Source organism: Chrysochloris asiatica, unplaced genomic scaffold (assembly GCF_000296735.1).
Source record: "Chrysochloris asiatica unplaced genomic scaffold, ChrAsi1.0 scaffold00175, whole genome shotgun sequence".
NCBI classification, from domain to species: domain Eukaryota; kingdom Metazoa; phylum Chordata; class Mammalia; order Afrosoricida; family Chrysochloridae; genus Chrysochloris; species Chrysochloris asiatica.
This window is the reverse complement of record NW_006408693.1, coordinates 1,548,671-1,572,141: the sequence shown is the minus strand read 5'-3', so window position 1 is coordinate 1,572,141 and position 23,471 is coordinate 1,548,671. Positions and strand designations below refer to the sequence as shown.

At 37.6% G+C, this 23,471-nt stretch overlaps 1 protein-coding gene across 1 annotated transcript in view; it reads right to left on the bottom strand.

The window, feature by feature from the left end:
• Nucleotides 1–16,583: 16,583 nt before the first annotated feature.
• Nucleotides 16,584–23,471, bottom strand: part of LOC102827701 (dynein light chain roadblock-type 1-like) — a 75,012-nt gene continuing 68,124 nt past the window's right edge. The window contains exon 2 of the mRNA XM_006871841.1: nucleotides 16,584–16,600. Coding sequence (XP_006871903.1) covers nucleotides 16,584–16,600 — 17 coding nt within the window. The remainder of the gene's footprint in view (nucleotides 16,601–23,471) is intronic.

Genomic DNA, 23,471 nt, shown 5'->3' with positions numbered 1-23,471 from the left:
AAATTGGAAAATGATTTGGAGATTTGTGGCAAACTGAAGAAATTCAGATGAACCTATATTGTATAGAAATACATAGAGAAAGCAAAATCTTATGACTATAGAAAATACATGTAGATACAACTCTATTATCAAAAAATACAAATCAGATATAAAAAGTTAAAATGATAACTTAGACTATACATGGTGAGAAATATAAACATAAAAATACATTAATTTACTGCATGGAATTAACTAGTAGATACTATACTGTTGTTAGGTGTCACCAAGTCAGATCTGACTCATAGTGATCTTAAGTACAACAGAAAGCACTGTGTGATCCTTTGTTCTCACAATTGTTACATTTGAGTCCACTGTTGCAGTCAAGGTGTCAAAAAGTAGTTTCCCTTATTTTTTTGCTGTACATCCACTTAACCCAGCAAGAGGTCTTTCTCTAGGTCCCTCCTTATTACAATGTCTTATATTTGTCACTTCTAAAGAACAATCTGGCCATACTTTTTCCAAGACAGATTTTTTTTTTTTTAAAGTCTTCTGGCAGTTTGTGGTATATTCAATATTGTTCACCAACCACATAATTCAAATGAATATAGTACTACTGCCATAATTTTGTAGCCACCTCCTGGTTAGCTCAACTGTTGCAAGTATCCACTTAAAATACTGTGTAACTATCATCTTGTGAGCAGTGTGTCTCTTCAGGTAATTATTTGTTGAAAGTGACCTCTCATGGTTCTTGAATACTTTTCATTGTTTAGTGCAATACTATACACCTTAAATTCCATGGGGGCTATGCAAAATGTCACTAATGATGCTCGAAGTGTTCCCAGGCAGCTGAAAAAATCATGACAATATAGGACTAATTTCAATTGCTTGATTACCATTGAGATCTAAAGCTATAGCTGCCCATCAACTCAATAAATACACAGAAAGGATCATTTGAAGAAAACTTAGGAAGCATTGCTGTAGCTGTGGCAGCAGGCACGAAAACCTTGCACTTCTTGCAAAACACTTTTTCATCTGTGTTGAACATGCAGCTTTTATGTGGGTGTAAAACATACGAGGGGGCTTCACAATGTTTGCAATTCTGTGATAATGGCTAACACGATGTTTCCAATTCTGTGATGATGGCTAATATTTTTGTATGAACTTTTTGAAGCCCCTCATATACAAAACATTAATCGACTTATCAAAGTTTTGGGGGAGTCAAAAGATACAAGTACTTTCAGCAGGGCAGGGCTAACAAATGCTTACCAACTCAAAACAAAGACCTCATTTGTAGTATTTTCCATAGTGTAAATAATTCCTATCCCACCATTCATCTGTCAGTTTGTCATACTGTGGTGGCTTGTGAGTTGCCGTGATTCTGAAAGCTTTGCCACCATTATTTTAAATACCTGCAGGGTCACCCATGGTGGACAGGTTTCAGATGAGCTTCCAGATGAAGACACACTAAGAAGGAGTGACGAATTACTTCTGAAATTTAGTCACTGAAAATTTTATGAATAGCAGAGAAATACTGTCAGGTAGAGTGTCAGAAAATGAGCACCTCGGGTTGAAAGGCAACAAAATGCGACGGGAGGGATGAGCTGCCGCCTCAGATTAGAGTTGACTGTGATGACCTGAATGGAGTGAAGCCCGCAGGACCTTCATTTGCTGATGGGGCACAACCCAAAATGAAGAGAAACAGCTGTAACATCCACTGAAAATTAAAACATTGAATGTATGAAGTATGAATCTGGGAAAATTGAAGGTTGTCGAAATGAAATGGAACCACATACATCGAACTCCTAAGCATTGTTATTAAGTGCCATAGAGTTGGTTCCGACCCATAGCGACCCTGTATAGGGTTTCCGAGGAGCAGATGGTGAACTTGAACCGCCGACCTTGCAGTTCAAACGGCTTTGCAGTCTGGTGCATTAATCCGCAGCGCCATACCAGGACTCCTCTTAGGCATTTGTGAGCTGAAATGGACTGGTATTGGCCATTTTAAGTCTGACAACCATATGGTTTACTATGCGGGCAATGACAAATTGAAGAGGAATGGTGTTGCATTCATTGTCAGAAAGAACATATCCAGATCAGTTATTAGGTACAACGTCTGTGATACGACAATATCCATGTGCCTACAGGGAAGCCCAGTTAATGCCACTATTATTCAAATTTATGCACCAACCACTAAAGCCAGTGAGGATGAGACAGAAGAATTCTACCAACTTCTTCAATCTGAAATTGATCAAACATGCAATGAAGATGTATTGATCATTACTGTTGATTGTAATGCAACGGTTGGGAGCAAATAGGAAGTATGAGTAGTTGGAAAATACAGCCTTGGTGATAGAAATGATGCTGGAGATCACATGATAGAATTCTGCAAAAGCAATGATTTGTTCATTTCAAATACTTCAGACAGCATGACAGCATGAAGAGATGACTATACACATGTACCTTACCAGATGGTATACATAAAAATCAAATTGACTACATCTGCAGAAAGATACAATGGTAAAGCTCTACATCATCAGTCAAAACAAGGCCGGGGCAGACTGTGGAACAGACCAGCAATTGCTTATTTGCAAATTCAAATTGAAGCTGAAGAAAATGAAAACAATTCCATGAGAGACAAAATATGAACTTAAATATATCCCATCTGAATCTAGAGATCATCTGAAGAACAGATTTGATACATTAAAGACTAAAGACCGAAGACCAGAAGAGTTGTGGGATGACATCAAGAACATCAAACAGCAAGAAAGCAAAAAGTCATTAAGAAAACAAGAAAGAAGAAAAAGGTCAAAATGGATGTCAGAAGAGAAACTGAAACTTGCTCTTCAGTGTAGAGATGCTAAAGCAAATGGAAGAAATTATGAGGTCCAAGAGCTGAACAGAAAATTTCAAAGATCAGCTCAAGAAGATAAAGCCAAATATTACAGCAAAATATGCAAAGATCTGGAGTAAGAAAACCAGAAAGGAAGAGCATGCTCAGCATTTCTCAAGCTGGGGAACTGAAGAAAAGATTCAAGCCTCAACTTTCGTTATTGAAGGAATCTCTGGGCAAATTAATGAATGATGCAAAAAGCATCAAAAGAAGATGGAAGGAATCAGAGTCACTGTATCAAAAGAAAATGGTTAATGTTCAACCATTTCAAGAGGTAGCATATGATCAAGAGCCAATGATACTGAGGGAGGAAGTCCAAGGTATGTTGGCAAAGAAGGCGGCACCAGGAATTAATGAAATAAAAATTGAAATTTTTCACAAAAGTGAGGTGGCATAGGTGGCACTAACTCATCTATGCCAAGAAATTTGGAAGACGGCTATCTGGCCGACTGATTGGAAGAGATCCATATTTGTGCCCATTCCAAAGAGAGGTGACCCAATGGAATGTGGAAATCATGGGACAATCTTTTTGATATCCCATATGAGTAAAGTTTTGCTAAAGGAATTACAGAAATGGTTGCAAGCATACACTGATGGAGAATTTCCAGATGATCAAGTCGGATACAGAAGAGACCTTGGAATGAGGGATAGCATTGCTGATGTCCGATGGATCTTGGCTGAAAGCAGATAATATCAGAAAAATGTTTATCTGTGCTTTGTTGACTACACAAAGGCTTTCTCTTGTTTGGATCATGACAAGCTATGGATAACATTGCAAAGTATGAGTATTCCAAAACACTTAATTGTGCTCATGAAGAATCTGTACCTGGACCAAGAGGCAGTTGTTCAAACATAACATGGAAACATTGAATGGTTTAAAATTAAGAAAGGTGTGTGACAGGGTTGCATTCTTTCACCATACTTATTCAACCTGTATGCTGAGTTAATCTGAGAAGCTGGGTTATATGAAGAAAAATGTGGAATCAGGATTGGAGGAAGACTCATTAACAACCTGCGATATGCAGATGATACAACCTTGCTTGTAGGAAGTGAAGAGGACTTAAAACATTTACTGATGAAGATCAAAGAGCACAGCTTTCGATATGGATTACATCTCAATGTAAATAAAACAAAAATCCTCACCACTGGACCAATAAACATTCTTATCAATGGAGAAAAGATTGAAGTTGTCAAGGACTTCATTCTTCTTGGCTCCACTATCAACACTCATGGAAGCAGCAGTCAAGAAATCAAACGTATTGCATTAGGCAAATCTGCTGCACAAGACCTTTTTAAAGTGTTGAAGAACAAAGATGTCAGCTTGAGGACTTATGTGTGCCTGACCCAAACCACGGTATTTTCAATAACCTCATATGCATGTGAAAGCTGGGCAGTAAATAAGAAAAACCACAGAAGAATTGATGCATCTGAGTTACGGCATTGGAGGAGAATATTGAAAGTGTCATGTGCTGCCAAAAGAACCAACAAATCCAAGTTGGAAGAAGTGTAGTCAGAGTGCTCCTTGGAGGCCAGGCTGGCCAAACTTCATCTCTCATACTTTGGACATATTGTCAGGAGGGACCAGTTGCTGGAGAAGGATATCATGTTTGGTAGAGAAAAAGAGGAAGACCCCCAACGATATGGATTGGCAAGGTGGCAGCATCGATATACTCAAGCATGGCAACAGTAGTGAGGTTGGCCCAGGATCAGGCAGTGTTTCATTCTGTTGAACATAGGGTCGCTATGAGTCGGTACCAACTCTATGGCACCTAACAAAAACCAAAAACAAAAATATTCCTATCATGAATGATATGAAATTTTATTTAACATGAGATTGACAAAAATATGCAGAAACACAACCATACAGAATTTCCATTGTGGTGGTGGTGTTGCATACCCTCGAGTCAATTCTGACTCACGGTAACCTTATACACAACAGAAGGAAACACTGCCTGGTCCTGTGCCATCCTTACAGTTAAGCTTGAGCATATTGCTGCCAGTGTGTGCCAATCGGTCTCATTGGGAGTTTTCCTCTTTTTAGCTGACTCTCCACTTTACCTAACATGATGCTCTTTAGGGATTGTTCCTTTCTGATGTGTCTGAAGTACGAGAGATGATGTCTCAGCATCCTGGCTTCTAAGTAGCATTCTGGCTGTACTTCTTCCAAAAGTGATTAGTTGTGTGTTCTAGCAGTCCATGATACTTTTAATATTCTCTTCAAACACTATAACCCAAATATATCAATTCTTCTACGGCCTTCCTAGTGTTTCCATTCTACAGATTCACTAAATAACAACTCAGAAGCACGTAGTATAACTATAAAGTGGTGTGATATGTGACACACATTTTTTTTTTATATCTTAAGTATTTATTTGACTGTGTTTATATATGTTTATAGGACTCCTGGTGAGGTGCTGTAGGATATTCACTGGACAGTTGACTATAAGGTCAGCGATAACACTAAGGTCGCTGAGTCAGAACTGACTTGATGGCACTTAGCATGTATATGTAGCTTAAATTTCAATAATGGCTTGTTAAACAATAGGCAGAATTCCTGAGAATTTAATAGTCTTCTCTCAAACTATTAAAAACTGGGTCCAACACACACTGGGACAGGAGAGGATGGTAGAAGGTATGTTAGAAGGTAGCTTTCAAATTCATATAGTAACAAAAATTTAGGCTATCATGACTGAAACATGGAAATAGAGGAAAGTTCCAGAGATGATGCATAGGAATGCAGGAGAGAGGACAGATTGATCAAAGAAAGAGCATTATCTAAGAGAAAGTAGCACTTTTCAAAGGATGACAGACTACCCTGGTGCGGTGTTGTAGGGCACGCACTGGGCTGCTAACCACAAGGTCAGAAGTTCAAAACCACCAGCCGCTTCTTGAAATTCGTATACATGTTTCCAAGTCAGAATCAACTCAGAGTACTTCCTAACAAACTGCAATGGTTAGCATGTAGCTGCTAGTGGAAAGGTAGGTGACTTGAATCTACTGCTGCTCCATAGGAGAAAAGACCTGGTAACTTATTCCTGTAAAAACAAGGCCTAGGAAACACTATGGGGTAGTTCTCCTATGTCATATAGAGTGGCTATGAGAAGAAATTGACTTGATACCACATGACAACACACAGTAAACAAATACAAAGGAAAGAGCTAAATTTGCAGCAAAATGGAAAAGTCAGTTTGGATCAAAGTGTTGCTAATAAAGTTTTAAGAGTTTTTGTGGAGTAATTTAAAATTGAAATTGTGGGTAAAAGAATATTAACCAGTTTGCTCATTGGACACCTCAGTGAATAAAGACCAATCCTTCAGAAGAGTGCATATATTTTAAGTGTAGGAGAAATTTGAGTTTAGGAAAGGAAAACAGTGTAGAAAGTGAAGTTAATGTTACTTAAGTGATAAGATCTGTCAAGTATTGAATTTAAATTTTCTATTAAGATCACAACATATAAGAATCAGTGCTAACAACAGGGCTCTGGAATATAGGGATTGACACATGGTGGGGATGGGGAAAAGGGAGGAAATAATAAGATACTTGGCTGTCTTTTGAATCTTGGTTTCCCTTGCATACCATTATAAAATAGACACTTGAGATGGAGAGAAAGGAATAGCCAGAAATATGATAGAAAGCTTGTTAGTCCATCTTCTGCTTATAACTGATTGGAATACCTAAAATGGGACTACAACATGCCCAGTGAAGGAGGCTTCCTGCCGAGCCTCTGCATTACATAAGACCATAGGTGGAATCCTGAACAGCATCCAGAATCTTCTGAGGTGGGAAATTTCCACTTGAAAGGACAAACAGACCAGCCTGGAGTGGCCAGAAGAACAGAAGATACTTCTTGAAAGAAAGACCAACAGGAAAAATAGAAAACAATAATGGTAGTCCAACTGACTGCTACAAGAACAAATAAATTGCTTGCCTAAGAGACATCAAGCAAGCGGTTGGGTCTCCTTGTGGCAAACCTCCTTCTAAGACTCAATGGGAATACATGAGTAGACATGTGTTTTGATTGGTGACCACATTTGTCACCGATAAGGGGAGTGAGGGAAAAACAGCAATGAAGCTGTGAACTAAGCCATACAACATTCAGTAGACTCCTGTGAACTCAGGTGGAGACCTGATTGGCCAGCAGTGTGGCAAGACCTGGAGACTCTTGGGCTCAGAGTAAATTACATAGCCACAGAGGACTAGAGTGGAGAGTGAAGTGTCCAGCTGATAAGAAGAGAGGGCATATGCATAAGAACACCCACACTTGCAAATAACCCACCTGACTTGGCTTCAATGACTGGATGACCAGAGCTCAATTAGAAGAAGAGGAAAAAAAAGAGTAATCTGATACAATTTGATGAACTTGACCTACATCTATGGATGCAGTAGCTCAAAAGAGGTAACAAATCTTTACAGCGAGGATCATGCCCACCCCCTCAATACATAGGATAGACAGGGATGGGCAACTTGGACATTGGCTACCCAAAATGAGGCAGGGGAGGGTGGTACAAGCTTTCAAGAGGGAGCCTAGATCTAGAGGGCATGGAGGGAGGTAGAATCTGCACTGAGTAGTATCTAATCTGTCTGGGCTGGAGTGATGAAAGTAGATGGGGATAGCACTCATGTGCTACAGTAGTGAATAATTACTATCAGAACTGACTGTGATGGTTGGAAATGTAAGCATAGATGTTTTGTAGCAAAAAGAGGGAGTGGTTGACTTTGTAGTCCAGGAGTAGAGGACCCTGGGACCATCAAGGGAGAAGAGCAAGAGCAGGACCCTATCCAGAGAAACAGTGACACCAGAGATGGAAGCAGAGACCATCATGTGGAGAGATGGAGTGGCTGGGAACTCTAGACCTAGAGAGGAAGAGAGGCTGTGTGCTGACGACCAGGGGGCAGGCTTGTGGGGTGTGTACCCTTTGGTTGGTTAATCAGACATGGTAGGAGATTGTAACCATGGCAATGTAACGATATACAATAGGATGAATGCAAAGCTAATGTTCTCCCATGTAAACTATCACATAATTCACAATAAAGCATTTAAAAAAGAATCAGTGCTAAAATAAACTTTTAGGAATTTAGCTTATTTGATCAATAACTAATTGTTAAGTACCGTCCAGTTAGTTCCTACCCATAGCAACCCCATATAGGGTTTTCAAGGAGCATCTGGTGAGCTTGAACTGCCAATCTTGCTGTTCAAATGGCTTTGCTATCTGACACATTAACCCACAGTGCCACACCAAGACTCCCAATAACTAATAGGAGCACCTTATTTGAAGAGAGTTCATTGAAAATTAGCAATAACTAATATTAGGTGCCATCAAGTTGTTTCTGACTCACAGTGACCCTATGCAGAACAGAATGAAACACTGCCTGGTCCTGGGCCAACCTCAAAGTTGTTGCCATGCTTGAGCCCATTGATGCTGCCACTTTGACAATCCATTTGACTGGGGGTCTTCCTCTTTTTCTCTGGCCCTCCACCCTACCAAGCATGACATTCTTTTTCCAGCGACTGTTCCCTCCTAACAATATGTCCAAAATATAAGATGCTGTTTGGCCATCCTGACCTCCACTTCTTCTAACACACTGGCTGCACTTCTTCCAACACAGATCTGTTGGTTCTTTTGGCAGCCCATGGCACTTTCAATATTCTCCAACGCCATAACTCAAAAGCATCAATTCTTCTATGGTCTTCCTCATTGTCCAGCTTTCACATGCAGATGAGGTTATTAAAAAATATCATGGCTTGGGTCAGGTGCACCTTAGTCCTCAAGCTGACATCTTTTCAACACTATAAAGAGGTTTTGTGCAGCAGATTTGACTAATGCAATATGTCATTTGATTTCTTGACTACTGCTTCCATGAGTGTTGATAGTTGATTCAAGAAGAATGAAGTCTTTGACAACTTCAATCCTTTCTGTTGACGAAAATGTTATTTATTGGTCCAGTGGTGAGGTTTTTTGTTTTCTTTACACTAAGATGCAATCCATACCAAAGGCTGTGGTCTCTGAAAATAATCAGTAAGTATTAGAAACACCTTATTTGAAAAGACTAGATTAATACACAGAGCTCAAGAAAAGCTGGCTTAATGAACAAAATTTCTTAATATCCCCTTTATATTTTAAAATCTCTTTTCAGGGTCACTAAGTCAAAGATGGGCTCAATTAATTTAATTGACTGTTAATTTATACAGGGTTGCTATGAGTAGGAACTGACTTGATGGCACTTAACAATTTATAATTTATTTCTTCCTCAAAAGACTGTACTTTTTCATCATTTTTGAGATTCCAAAGAATTAATGTCTCAGACCTATGGAGCCATTTATTGGCTTACACTTCAAAAATAAAATGCCCTAGAGTACTGGTGTATTGAGGCCATCTGTCTTTCAAAGACTGATATTTGTCTTCCATGATTGAGCAAAAAAGTGACATCAGATGTGCTATAAATTCATAGGACAAAATCTCAGAGGTGTATATTGTATTTTGAAGTTTACATCTATTGCTGATTCCATTGGAAATCTAATTTTATCCAATAAATTCCTTCCATCATACAAATATTTTCAAATAGAAGGTGACATGGCTTTAAAGAACAGAAGTATCAGTAAGATACAACAAAGGAATGAAATTTTAAACTTTTTTTCTGTGTATTTAAGGGTTCAACTCTTTTCGTGCCTTTGAAAATTAGCTACATCCAAATAAATTGATCATATTTTGCCCACTGTGAATAGTGATAGGAAATAGAGTAATGATCTATATACAGTTAGAATTTTATTAGAGCATTTACAGAATTATTCCATGATTATCATAAGAAACGTACAGATATTTTCAAAAAACCTAGATTCTGCTCTTTTTTTAAGTGAATGGATTTTCGTTAAAATGTGTCAGGAATGAGAGGTTCTAACTGACATATATTTGTATCAGTGTGTTACAAAGGAGGGACAATTAGTTTATATTGATTTCTGATGTGGAAAAGAAGAAGCCAGCGTGTACATAGGCTATACTGAAAGTTCCTGATAATTCTTGCAAACTTCATGGAAGCACCTAACAGGACTGTTGGACAACAGAGAAAATATGAATCTTACATTCTTAGTGCCGTTGATACGACAAGTAACAACACAATACTGCAAATAAGTGACTTTAAAAAATTAATTTACTTGAGTACTTCAGACTAAAAGTCAAAGTTAAAATCTTTGTCTTGTTGATTCCCTTCTTGTCAGTGTCCCTGGGCAGTCACTGGTTTCCTGGAGATTCTTATGTGGCATCTGTTTTCTCCAGTTTGTGCTTGCATTTATGTCCAATCTATTTTGGGGTTAGGACACACCATACATAGATACAGCCTCATTAAAATAGCAAAGAAGCTATGTCACAGGCATTTTTAATATCAGCAGGGTACTCCTATGATGCACAGGTTTCAGCTGAGCTTCAAGACTAATGTATACTAGGAAGAAGGAAAAGTTGGCTACTTATGATTGTTATCTTCAGCTGAAATGGACTGGTATTACCATTTTGATTCTGGCAATAAGGTAGTTTGCTATGCCAGGAATAACAAACTGAAGGGGTATGGTGTCACATTCATCATCAAAAAGAACAATTCAAGATGTATCTTGATGTGTAATGCTGTCTGTGATAGGATAATATACATATACCTACAAAAAAAAAACAAAAAAAACAATGCCACCATTATTCAAATTTACACACCTAGCACTAAAGACTTTGATGATGATGTTGAAGAATTCTACCAACTTCATTTGTAAATTGATAAAACATGCAGTCAAGATGCATTGATAGTTACTGATGATTGGGATGCAAAGATTGAAGAGAGAAAGGATCATTAGTTAGAAATATGTCCTTGGTGATAGAAATAATGCTGGAGTTAACACGATAGAATTTTGAATGCCCAATGAGTTGTTGAAAGATTTTCTGGGCAAATTATTGAATGATGCAGAAAGCATCAAGAGAAAATGGAAGGGATACACAGAGTCACTATACCAAAAGAAAATGGTTGATATTCAACCGTTTCAAGAGGTAGCATATGATCTGAAGGAGGAAGTCCAAGGTGCATTGAAGGAATTGGCAAAGAACAAGGCACCAGGAACTGATGGAATAAAAATTGAAAACTTTCAAGAAGGTGAGGCGGCACAGGAGGCACTAACTCATCTCTGCCAAGAAATTTTGAAAACATCTGGCCGATTGATTGATTGGAAGAGATCCATATATGTGTCCATTCCAAAGAGAGGTGACTCATGGAATGTGGAAATCATGGGACAATCTTTTTGATATCCCATGCGAGTAAAATTTTGCTAAAGGTAATACAGAAATGGCTACAATCATACATTGACAGAGAACTTCCAGAGTATCAAGCCGGATTCAGAAGAAGCTGTGGAATGAGGGATATCACTGTTGATTTCTGATGTATCTTGGCTGAAGGCAGAGAATATCAGAAAGATGTTTACCTGTGCTTTATTGACTACACAAAGGCTTTTGATTGTGTGGATCATGATAAGCTATGGACAACATTGAGAAGTATGAGTATTCCATAAAACTTAATTGTGCTCATGAGGAATCTGTACCTGGACCAAGAGCAGTTGTTCAAATATAACATGGGAACACTGAATGGTTTAAAATTGGGAAAGTGGTTTAAAAAAGTGCGACAAGGTTGTATTCTTTCACCATACTTATTCAACCTGTATGCTGAGTTAATAATCTGAGAAGCTGGGTTCTATGAAGAAAAAACGTGGCATCAGGATTGGAAGAAGACTCTTTAACAACCTGCAATATAATATGCACATGATACAACCTTGCTTGCTGAAAGTGAAGAGAACTTAAAACACTTACTGATGAAGATCAAAGAGCACAGCCTTTGGTATGGATTACATCTCAATGTAAAGAAAACAAAAATCCTCACCACTGGACCAATAAACAACATTCTTATCAACGGAGAAAGGTTTGAAGTTGTCAAGGACTTCATTCTTCTTGGATCAACTATCAACACTCATGAAAGCAGCAGTCAAGAAATCAAAGGATGTATTGCATTAGGTAAATCTTCTGCACAAGACCTTTTTAAAGTGTTGAAGAGTAAAGATATCAGCTTGAGGACTAAGGTGCGCCTGTCCTAAGCCATGGTGTTTTCAATAACCTCATATGCATGTGAAAGCTGGACAGTGAATAAGGAAGACTGTAAAAGAATTGATGCTTTTGAGTTATGTTGGAGGAGAATATTGAAAGTGCCATGGGCTGCCAAAAGAACCAATAGATCTGTTTTGGAAGAAGTGCAGCCAGACTGCTCCTTGGTGGCCAAGATGGCCAAACTTCATCTCTCATACTTTGGACATATTGTCAGGAGGGACCAGTCGCTGGAGAAGGATATCATGTTTGGTAATGTGGGGGGTCAGAGAAAAAGAGAAAGACCCCCAAAGTGATGGATCGGCCAAGTGGCAGCATCGATGGACTCAAGCATGACAACAGTAGTGAGGTTGGCCCATGATCAGGTAGTGTTCTGTTCTGCTATGGGTTGGTGCCGACTCGATGGCACCTAACAGCAACAACGAGTTGTTCATTTCAGAAACCATTTTTAAACAACATTAAAGACAACTCTATACCTGTAAGAAGTGAGGAAGTAAAAGAACTGAACAGAAAATTTCAAATGGCAGTTTGAGAAAATGTCAAGTATTTTAATGAAATGTGCAAAGACCTGGAATTAGAAAAAAACAAAATGGAGCAACAAGCTCAGCATTTCTCAAACTGAGGGAACTGAAGAAAAAAGTTAAGCATTTATGGTCAATACTGAAGGATTCTATGGGCAAAATATTAAATGATACAGAAAGCAATAAAAGAAAATGGAAGGAATATGCAGAGTCACGGTACCAAAAAGAAATGGACACTGTTCAAACAATTCAAGAGATGACCAAGAGTCAATGCTACTGAAGAATTGATGGAATTCAAATTGAAAGCTTTCAATAAACTGATGCAGCACTGGATGCATTGACTCATCTATGCCAAGAAGATTCAAAAATAGCTTCCTGGTCAACTGATTGGAAGAGATCCATATTTGCCCCCATTCCACAAAGAGGTGTCCAAATGGAATGGAGAAATCCTTGGACAATATCATTGATATCACATGCAAGTAAAATTTTGCTAAAGATAATTTAAATATTGGTGCAAAAATACTTTGATAGTGAACTTTAGAGGTCCAAGCTGGATTCAGACAAGGATGTGAAATTAGGAATATCATTGCTGATGTTAGATGGATCTTGGCTGAAAGCAGAAAATACCAGAAAGATATTTACCAGTGTTTTGTTGACTATGCAAAGATTTTCAACTTTGTGGATCATGGCCAAAGTATGGACAATATTGAGGAGAGTGAGAATTCCAAAGAAGTTAATTGTGCTCATCAGGAACCTGTACATAGACGAAGAAGCAGCCCTTTGAACCAAAACAAAATGACACTGAATGATTTAAAATTAAGAAAGTTGTTTCCAGGCTTGTTGTCTTTCACCATATTTATTCAACCTGTATGCTGATTAAATAATCCTACAAAATGGATTGTATGAAGTAGAACTTGGCATCAAGATTGGAAGAAGACTCATTAACAATAAGCAAGATGATTCAACCTTGCTTGCTCAAAGTGAAGAGTACTAAAATACTGATGAGTTCAAAGACCACTGCCTTCAGTATGTATTGTATCTCAGTGTAAAGAAAACGAAAGTCCTCACAACTGGACAAATAAATAACATCATGATAAAGGGAGAAAAGATTGAAATTTTCGAAGACTTCTTTTTGTTTGGATCTACTAAGGAATCCTGTTAGTGTGGTAGGTTATGTTTTGGGCTGCTAACAGCAATGTTAACAGTTCAAACCTACCAGTCGCTTCACAGGAGAAAGATGAGGGTTTCTGCTCCCATAAAGATTTACAACTTCAGAGACTCTATACATGGTCTCTGTGAGTTGGAACTGACTCCATGGCACACTACCACCATCACTACCATTATCAACAATCATCAAAGCAGTAGTCAAGAAATCAAATGACTTTAATGAATTGGGCAAATCTGCTGCACAAGACCTCTATAAATTATTCAAGAATAAAGATGTCAGTTTGAGGACTAAGGTGTGCCTGGTCCAAGCGAGGGTATTTTCAACAGCTTCATATGCATATGAAAGATGGAAAATGAATAAGGAAAACCATAGGAGAAATGCATTTGTGTAATTTTGTTGGAGAATATTAAAAGTACCATGGACTGCTGGAAGAACAACCAAATCTGTATTGGTTGAAATACAGCTAGAAGGCTCCTTAGAAGGCAGGTGCTACTTCATCTTTCATATTTTAGACATATTAACAAAAAGGACCAGTCACTGGAGTAGGACATCATCCTAGGTAAAGTAGAGGATCAGCAAAAAATAGGAAGACCACCAATGAGATTGACACAGTAGCATCAGCAATAGGCTCAAGTGTGGCCATTATCATGGCTGTGACTCAGGATCAGGCGGGATTTTGTTCTGTTGTGCATAAGGTCACTATGAATTGTAACTGACTCTATGGCACCTAACAACAACAACAACAACAACAAAAAAAACATTCAGAAGCAGTCCAACTCTTTGTCTTCCCAGTTTGTCTTTGTCTGGAAACTCAGCTGAAATCTGTTCACTGTGAGTGTAACCTGATGTTATTTAAAATACAAATACCATTGCATAACTTCAAAGCATCATCATAGCACAATCAAGCCAATACAATACTACAAGCTGACAGATAAGTGGTAGCATAAAAGTAGGTTGGCCTTCGTGACAAAGGTGAAGCAAAATTTTTACAACCTTCATTTTCCAATGGAGGACAACTCAAAATGAGAAGAAACCGTTGCAAACGTACCTTTATAATAAGAACACTGAGCATATGATGTATGAACCTAGGATAATCAGAAGTCATCGAAAATGAAATAGAATGCATAAAGGTCAATATCCTAAGCATTGGTGGAGATGATGTTGTCCCACCTGAGTCAGTCCCAATTTATGACCACCCTGTATAAAGTTTCTGAGGCTGTAAATCTTTATAGCTGCAGAAAGCTTCATCTTTCTCCCATAGAACGACCGGTAGATTTGCACAACTGACCTCATGGTTAGCAGCCTCACTCTTAATCCTCTATGCTATCAGGATGCCTTATCCTAGGCATTAGTGAGCTGAAATAGACAGATACTGACCACTTTGAATCAAACAATCATGATTTACTATGCTGGAAACAATAAGTTAAGAATGACATCACATTCATCATCAAAAAGTGCATTTCAGTATCTATCTTGAAGTATAATGCTGTTTGTGTTGGCTACTATCCCTTCACCTACAAGAAAGGTAAGTTAAAACCACTATTATTCAGATTTATCACCACCAAAGGCAATGATAATGAAATTGAAGAATTCTACCAACTACTTAGTTCAGAAATTGATGAAACATGAACTCAAGATGTAAAAATAATTATTGGTGATTGGATGTGAAAGTTGGAAACAGGGGGAAAATTTCATTATCTTTTCATCCTATTTTTCCTTAAAGATTTTGAAACTCCCTCATATATATGTGATATTCAAAGATTTAGATAAATATATTCTAATGAAATTATTTGGATCATACCTGAAGCTAGATCTCCAGACATGTCAGGCATATGTGTCCTCATTTCCTCGTGCTAGTTAGAAATGCATTTATTTAAGATTTAGGGTCACCTCTGATATTGTTGTTGTTGTTAAGTGCCGTCGAGTCGGTTCCGACCCATAGTGACCCTGGACAGGGTTTCCGAGGGTGTAAATCTTTACGGGAGTAGAATAGTACTCAGTATCTACTCTGTGTGGGAGAAATATGAGGTTTTCTGCTCCCACAAAGATATAGCATCAGAAACTTTATACAGGTTCACTATGAGTTGGAACCAACTCAATAACACTTAATAACAAATGCTCTCTGTGCTTCTGAGTAAGCTTATACACCTTTACTCTGTCGTATTTGAGCACTATATACTGTCATTGATTAAATAGTATGCCAACTTTGCTGGGCCAGGATTCTTAGTGTTTTGGCAGTTTTGTTATGTTATAATTATCTCCCATGTTGTGATCTAATGTGATCAGCAAATCAATCATAAGGAGATTACGGTGGGACAAAACACACTTTTTCAGGTTGCATTCCTGATCTAATTATGAGAGTTTCTGTAGGATGTGGTCTGAAGCACCTTTTATCTCACATTAGATAAAATCTTATCTTAGAAGGGAAGAATAAGCAGAGAGGGAAGGACCTCAGCAACACCAAGAAAGGAAAGCCAGGAGTGGAGCATGTCCTTTTTACCCAGGATCCCTGTACTTTGAACCACCTAGATCCAAGGGAGAATTGATACCAAGACACTCAAGATCACAGACTCACTAGATGTTGAAAGGCGACAAGGACATTCCCAGAGCCAGCAGAGAGAGAAATTCTTCTCATAGATCTCTCACCCTGAATTCAGATTTCTTGCACTTACACCTGCTGCTCCTTGGAAACCCTATACAGGGCCACTGAGTTGGAACTGACTCATTGGCACTTAACAAGAACACCAACAAAATGTGAGAGAATAAATGTGTATTTCTTTATAACAGCATTAGATAACTAAGACTGATACTTTCCCAGGAGTTTTCTTTAGCCTCTCTGCAAAATAGATCCCTTATGTACAACTTCAACAGGCTTACTAAACATTGTAAGTTAAATCAGCTTCAGCTCAAGCAGGACCTCGCACTAGGGAAGAAGATGAAATGAGGCATAGCTTATTATGCTCAACCCTTGCACATTGACTAGAATTTGAAAGGAAAAAAAAAAAAGCCTGAATCTCAGTGAAACAGACACAGCTGAAGTATTTGTATTTGATTATCTACCTAGACTTGAAACAAACCAAGTGTATGCCTACAGCTAGAGAATTATAGTTGAGAATCCATACTCAGTTGCTGATTCTGAAATACCTTCAGTTTTATCTGTAAGGCTATTGCCTCCCTGAACCTTGCCTCAAACATCGTCATCCCTGAAATGCAGAGCTCATAGCAAAATAAGACAATACAGTGTTGTCCTACCTCACAGGAGGCATTTTTAAGGTTTAAAGAGCAGTCTTTTACTCTACTCATAGGATTAAAAACAAACTGTAAAAAAAAAAAAAAAATTGTTTAGAACATTGTTGATACAGTGTTGTCTCTTTATTAAATAACTTTCACCAATTTTTATTTTTATTTACTATCTGAAAAAATGTTATGATTTTTACACTGTAATAAAATGAATAGAAAAATGAGATACAACTTACAATTTATCACATTTCTGAGTTATATAAATATTTCCTTCACTCTTATACTAGAGGCAATAACGCAGTCCTCCAGAGTCCATAGCTCTTCTTGAACACCTTTATCTCCATTGCTGTGTTATTAAAGGATACATCATTTTAGGATACTGCATAGAAAGAGGCTTAATGAGGGGCTTTTAGATAAGACAAAACATTATTTGTATAAATTCATTGTTTATTTTGAAGTGAATTTTAATTCTTTCTAGTAGAATGGTACACATTAAGTCTCTAATTGAAGAAAACAGTCAACAGTTATTTATCATTCCCACATAATGCTATGCTACCTCTGTAGTATTACTGTCTAATCTTGAACATCCTTAGGACTAAAGAACATACTAATTTTCAAGGCAGCCCATGCTCTGAATATGAGCAGCTTTGATAGAATGGGCTTGTATACATTCAATGTAAAATTCCAAATATTGATTAAGAGAAATAGAGTCATATATCGTTCCTGATTTTTTAAAAATAATTGTTGTTGTTATATGCCGTGGAGTCGGTTCCAACTCATAGCGACCCTGTACAGGGTTTCCAAGGCTGTAAATCTTTACAGGTGCAGAATGCCTCATCTTTCTCCCGCGGATACAGCTGGCAGTTTTGAACTGCTGACCTTGTGGTTCGCAACCCAATTCATAACCACTATGCTACCAGAGCTCCTTCAATAGTATAAAGATATTTTTAATATTTTATATCACTTAAATCCAAACTTTCCCTATTTATAAAGCTACAAAGAACACTATATTTTAAAGAATTTCAAAGAATTGTCCATGTAGCCAGTGCATATTTTCTGGTTCTTCACTGGTCTCCTTCCATCCTTCCTTCCTAGAAGTGGTCATATATATGTCTTGCACTCCTCACTCTCTCATGCATGTACATATCCATTACTTGTCTGTCAATTATTCTACTGTGGTGGTTTTCTTGAAGCTGTGATGCTGAGAGTTAGGCCACATGTATTTCAAGTATCCATTATGGTAAGGATTCAGTGAAGCTTCCAGAAGAATACAGACAAGGAAGAAGGATGAGGTAGTCCACTTCTGCAAAGTTAGCTGATGAAAACCTTATGAATAGCACCGAAACATTGATACAGTGCCAGAAGATGAGTCTCTCAGGTTAGAATGTATTAAAAATACATCTATGGAAGAGCTGTCTCCTAAAAGAAGATTTGAAAGATTGAGATACTTCAACAAATAGGCTCAACACTGGAAATGTTTGCTTATCTCTTCCAATAAATGAGAAAGGCAACTACTGGCCAACCAATTGGAAGAGAGCCATACTTATGCCCATTCCAAGAAAAAGTGATTCAACAGAATATGACAGACTGCATTAGTACATTGATAGGGACCTGCCAGAAATTCAAGCCGCATTCAGAAGAGACCATGACATGAATTATATTATTGTTTATGTCAGATGGGTCTTTGCCAAAGCATAAATTACCAGAAAAGTCTTTGTTTTATTGACTATACAAAATACACATAATATTGCAGAGAATGGGAATTCCAGAAAGCTTAGTTGTGTTTGTGTGGAAGCTAGACACAGACTAAGAGATAATTGTTCAAATAGAACAAGGGGATACTGCAAAGTTTAAAACAAGAAAGTAAGACTTCCAGAAAGATAGTGGTCTAGGCAGACACATTACACAGACCCTCTGCAACAAAGATATGGGAGACCAAATGAAACACATACAGATGATAGTCTTGGAACACTGAGCTTAAAACTAAAGGGCGGAGAAGTGAGTTGAAGAGTTACAATGAAAAAAAGCTAAGCAGGGGTGGTGATAAAAGGAGACAGAGGAGTGAGCTGTGTTAATCAGCCAAATGCAGTGTGGCTATCTTGATCTTTTGCAAGTGGCTTTGGAGGCAGAGAGTGGCCTAGTGCTGCAGACACACATTGGTGACTGGTGACAAGAAAGGAGCGATTCTTTTCTCCCATATTTCCCTGTTAACCAAAGGCATGGCCAACCCCTATGCTTGCCTGCCCTCAGCACAGCCGCTGCTCTCCTAGAGGGTAGAGCCACATCGTTGTGAGCCACACCATTATAAACCAGGTGCAGTCTGCACTGCCCTGATGCCTGGATTCAGGTGAGCTCTACTCTAAATCTGTAGAACTTAAAGCCTATTTCAGTCATTCCTAGACTTATAACCAGCTGTCCTGCTTCAGGCAAACTGATAGGACTGAAAGAACCCAGACCCAGCTACCTTTGAGGACTGCATGAGCTATTTCCAGATTTGGTGCCTTGGATGTAGACAATATCCAGGCCTAAAACAACTATATCTAGGGCCAGGAACACTGCTATCTCCTCCCTCCCCTACCCATGAGCTCCTTGGCTTCAAGGAACCCACTAGAGCTTCTTGGCTGGAAGGAGTCCACCAGAATTTTCTCCTCTTTCAGTCTAGAACCTGCCCTGCATTTTCCTTTCACTGTTTTTGTTTGTTTAATTTTCCATCTCCATTTCTGTATTTGTTTTTTCCTTCCTTTCTTCAGTCTCTTTTCTACCCTCTTATTTTTTCCCACTTACTTTTTCATTACTGCTCTCTGGTCTCTCTTTTTTCTTCACCTCTCTTCCTAGTTTTGTGTAGTGTTTTGTTTGTTTGTTTGTTTGTTTTGTTTTTATTTTCTTTTTTAAATTTATTTTTTAACTTCCCTTCTTTTTGCTTTTTAGTAATTATATTCTTTTTCTTGATGCTCGAATTTATTCTTATTTTTTTAACCTTTATTATTTTACTTTTTAAAGTTGTGTGCTGGTTTGTATTGTTTTGCGTTCTCTCTCTCTCTCTCTCTCTGTGATCTTCTTTCCACCTGATGGAAGACAGAAACTATGGCCAAACAACCCAACCACAACTGCACCATCTGCATTACCACCCATTGCACTTGAACAAGATCTAATAGCAGCTTCTATACTATATAATCAATGATAGACAGAAGCCAATAGCATCCAAATCCATCCTAAAATGAGTTCCATGAATAGTGAATGAAGAATTTTGTACACTTTTCCACTGTCTGTTCACACCAGAAGTCAGTGGATGAGAGCCTAAGAACACAAAAACATATAATTATCAATTAACTACAAATGCACCAACCATACAATTTCTTGGAGACAACAGACAATTTCAGTTCATACAAAAAAACAAGACAGAATGGCTCAAACAAATGACCAAGATGCAGAGACAGAATATGTTTCTGAGGAAGAAACTGTATTCAATCTACTTGAAAAAGAATTCAGCATATTGAAAGAAAGATGGATGAAAGCAAAGAGAACATAGTAAAACTTTAGAAGAATTCATAACAAATGGACAAAATAAATGAAATATTAAGAACAATACAAAGGCTTCAAATAGAAATCCAGCAGATTAATACTAAGATCTCAGAAATGGATAATACATTGAAAAGGCAAAAGAGTTAATCTGAATCAGTGGAATCCAGAATTAGTGAGTTTGAAGATAAATATCTCGATACTAATTTACTAGAAGAACAATCAGATAAAAGAAGGAAAGAGTCCTAAGTAACTAAAGACTTATGTTGTTGTTTTTGCTATGTGCTGTGGACTCGGTTCTGGGACACCATAAATCCTAGAATAGAAAATGAATAAAAACCAAAAACAATAAACCACAAATAAAATTGTTGAAAAGTTGTTGTAAGAAAACTTACCTGGCATCATTAAAAATTAAGAAGATAAGAATTCAAGAAACTGAAAAAGTCCAAATAGGATAAACCAAAAAGAAAATCACTGAGACAACCAACTTTCCAAAATCAAAGACTAGGAAGGAATCCTAAAAGCATCTCAGGAAAAATGAAAAGCTGCCTACGAAGCAGAACTGAAAGGATCAATCTCTTATTTCTCAGGAGAAACCATGTAGAGGACAGGAGGCTGGCATTCCAAATGTGCCCTTTGGTTATTTAAATGATTATATATTCCTGCCTGCATGTTTTTGTGTATCTAAAAAAAAAAAAAAAAACAGTAATAAAGGCAAATGCTGTTAATGGATGGTGCATGGAGGGGATTTTAACCATAGCAATGAAACAAAATATGATTGGCTAAGTGCAAAACTGATGTTCCCTCATGTAAGCTATCACTCTGTTCACAATAAAATCTTTTTTATTAAAAAAAGAAAGATATGCACACAAGAAGGCAATTGGGTAATATATATAAAACTGTGAAAGAAAAAAAAAAAAAAAACTTGCCAACCAAGAATCATATACCCAGCAAAGCTGTCTCTCTCATGTGATGGCAAAATTAGGACATTTCCTGATAAACAGAAAATTGAAAAAATTAGTAATAACCAGACCAACTTATAAAAAATATAAAGGGAATTATTTGGACTGAGACAGCAGACAACAATCTAAGATTAACATACATGAAAATACTACCCAAAACTTAATCCATATATAAATGCCTCCAAAATAAAACACAATCTACAAGACTGAAAATAGGGAACCAGACAGATCGATTTATAATGAAGACAACTACAAAATAAAAATAAAGAACAGTGTAGTTACATAACTTCTAAATGGTAAGAAAATCAAGTCGATTTCAAGATAAAATAGATGGTTTTAAACTGGGGGAAAATTAATAAATTGCAGGGTAAACTTGAAGGAAGTTTATGCATCTTCAAATCTAAACAAAAATGAGGAAAACAATAAGAAGTGAATAAACACTAAGGATATTAAATAATTTTTCTAGACCAATGACTTATTCATTGAAAATACCTTTTATAAACAACATAAAATATGATGAAACACATGAAACTTACCAGATGAAATACAAAGAAGTCAAACTAACTACATCTGTGGAAAGAGACGGCAGAAAATCTCCATATCATCAACCAAAACAGGCCCGTGGCAGACTGTGAAACAGACCATCAATTGCTCATATGCTAGTTCGGGCTGAAGCGGCAGAAAGTTAAATCAAGTCAATGAGAACCAAAATATGACCTTGAATATATCCCATTTAAATGTAGAGATCATCGGAAGAACAGATTTGATGCATTAGACTCTAAAGACTGAAGACCAGGAGAGTTGTGGGATGACATCAAGAACATTGCAGAAGAAGAAAACAAAAGTGCTTTAAGATGACAAGAAAGAAGGAAAGAATGTCAGAAGAGACTCTGAAACTTACTTTTCAGCATACAGATTCTAAAGCAAATGGAAGAAGTGAGGAGGTACAAGAGCTAAAAAGAAAATTTATAGGTCAGCAAGAGAATACAAAGTCAAATAGTATAACAAAATGTGCAAAGACTTGGAGTTAGAAAACCAAAAGGAAAGAACACACTCAGCATTTCTCAAGCTGAGGGAACTCAAGAAGAAATTCAAACCTCAACTTGTGGTATTGAAGGATTCTATAGGCAAATTATTAAATGAGACAAAAAGCATCAAAAGGAGATGGAAGGAATACACAGAGTCATTCAACCAAAAAGAAATAGTCAATGTTCAACCATTTCAAAAGGTAGCATCGTATGATCAAGAGCCAATGATCCTGAAGGAAGAAGTCCAAAGTACATTGAAGTCATTGGCAAAGAACAAAGCACCAGGACGTGATAAAATACAAATTGAAATATTTTAGTAAACTGATGTGGCACTAGAGATACTCAATCATGTATGCCAAGAAATTTGGAAGACAACTACCTGGCCAACTCACTAGAAGAGATCCATATTTGTGCCCATTAAAAAAAGAGGTGACCCAACGGACTATACCATTGATATCCCATGTTAGTAAAGTTAACACAAAAATGGCTAGATTATATGAAGAAAAATGTGGCATCGAAGGATTGGATGAAGACTCGTAAACAACCTGCAATATGCAGATGATACAACCTTGCTTGCTGAAAGTGAAGAGGACATAAAATACTGATGAAGATCAAAGATAACAGGTTTTGGTAAGGGTTGCATCTCAATGTAAAGAAAACCAGAATCCTCACCACTGGACTGTCGAGGTCCTATGTCAGGGTCCAGCCTCGACAAGGAAGTGTGGGTGTCACGAAGAAGGGAGATCTGGCAGCGAAAGAAAGGGATAGAGAAAGAGAGAGATGAAATATATACAAAACAGATAGACACACAGATATGATGCAAGTTGGCAGGTAGGCAGATCTACAAACATATTGCCTAGCATTGCACACAGAACTCACTCTACCTCAGTCTTTTATTCTCTTTTTTAGGGAGCGATTTGTTACAAAGGAAGGATGTAATTCACAAAGGGAGGATGTGATTCTTTAGATAAGATAGGATACAGAACCAAAATGTGATTAATCATTCAAAACAGGACATAATGATTCACAGGAACAACTTTTAAGA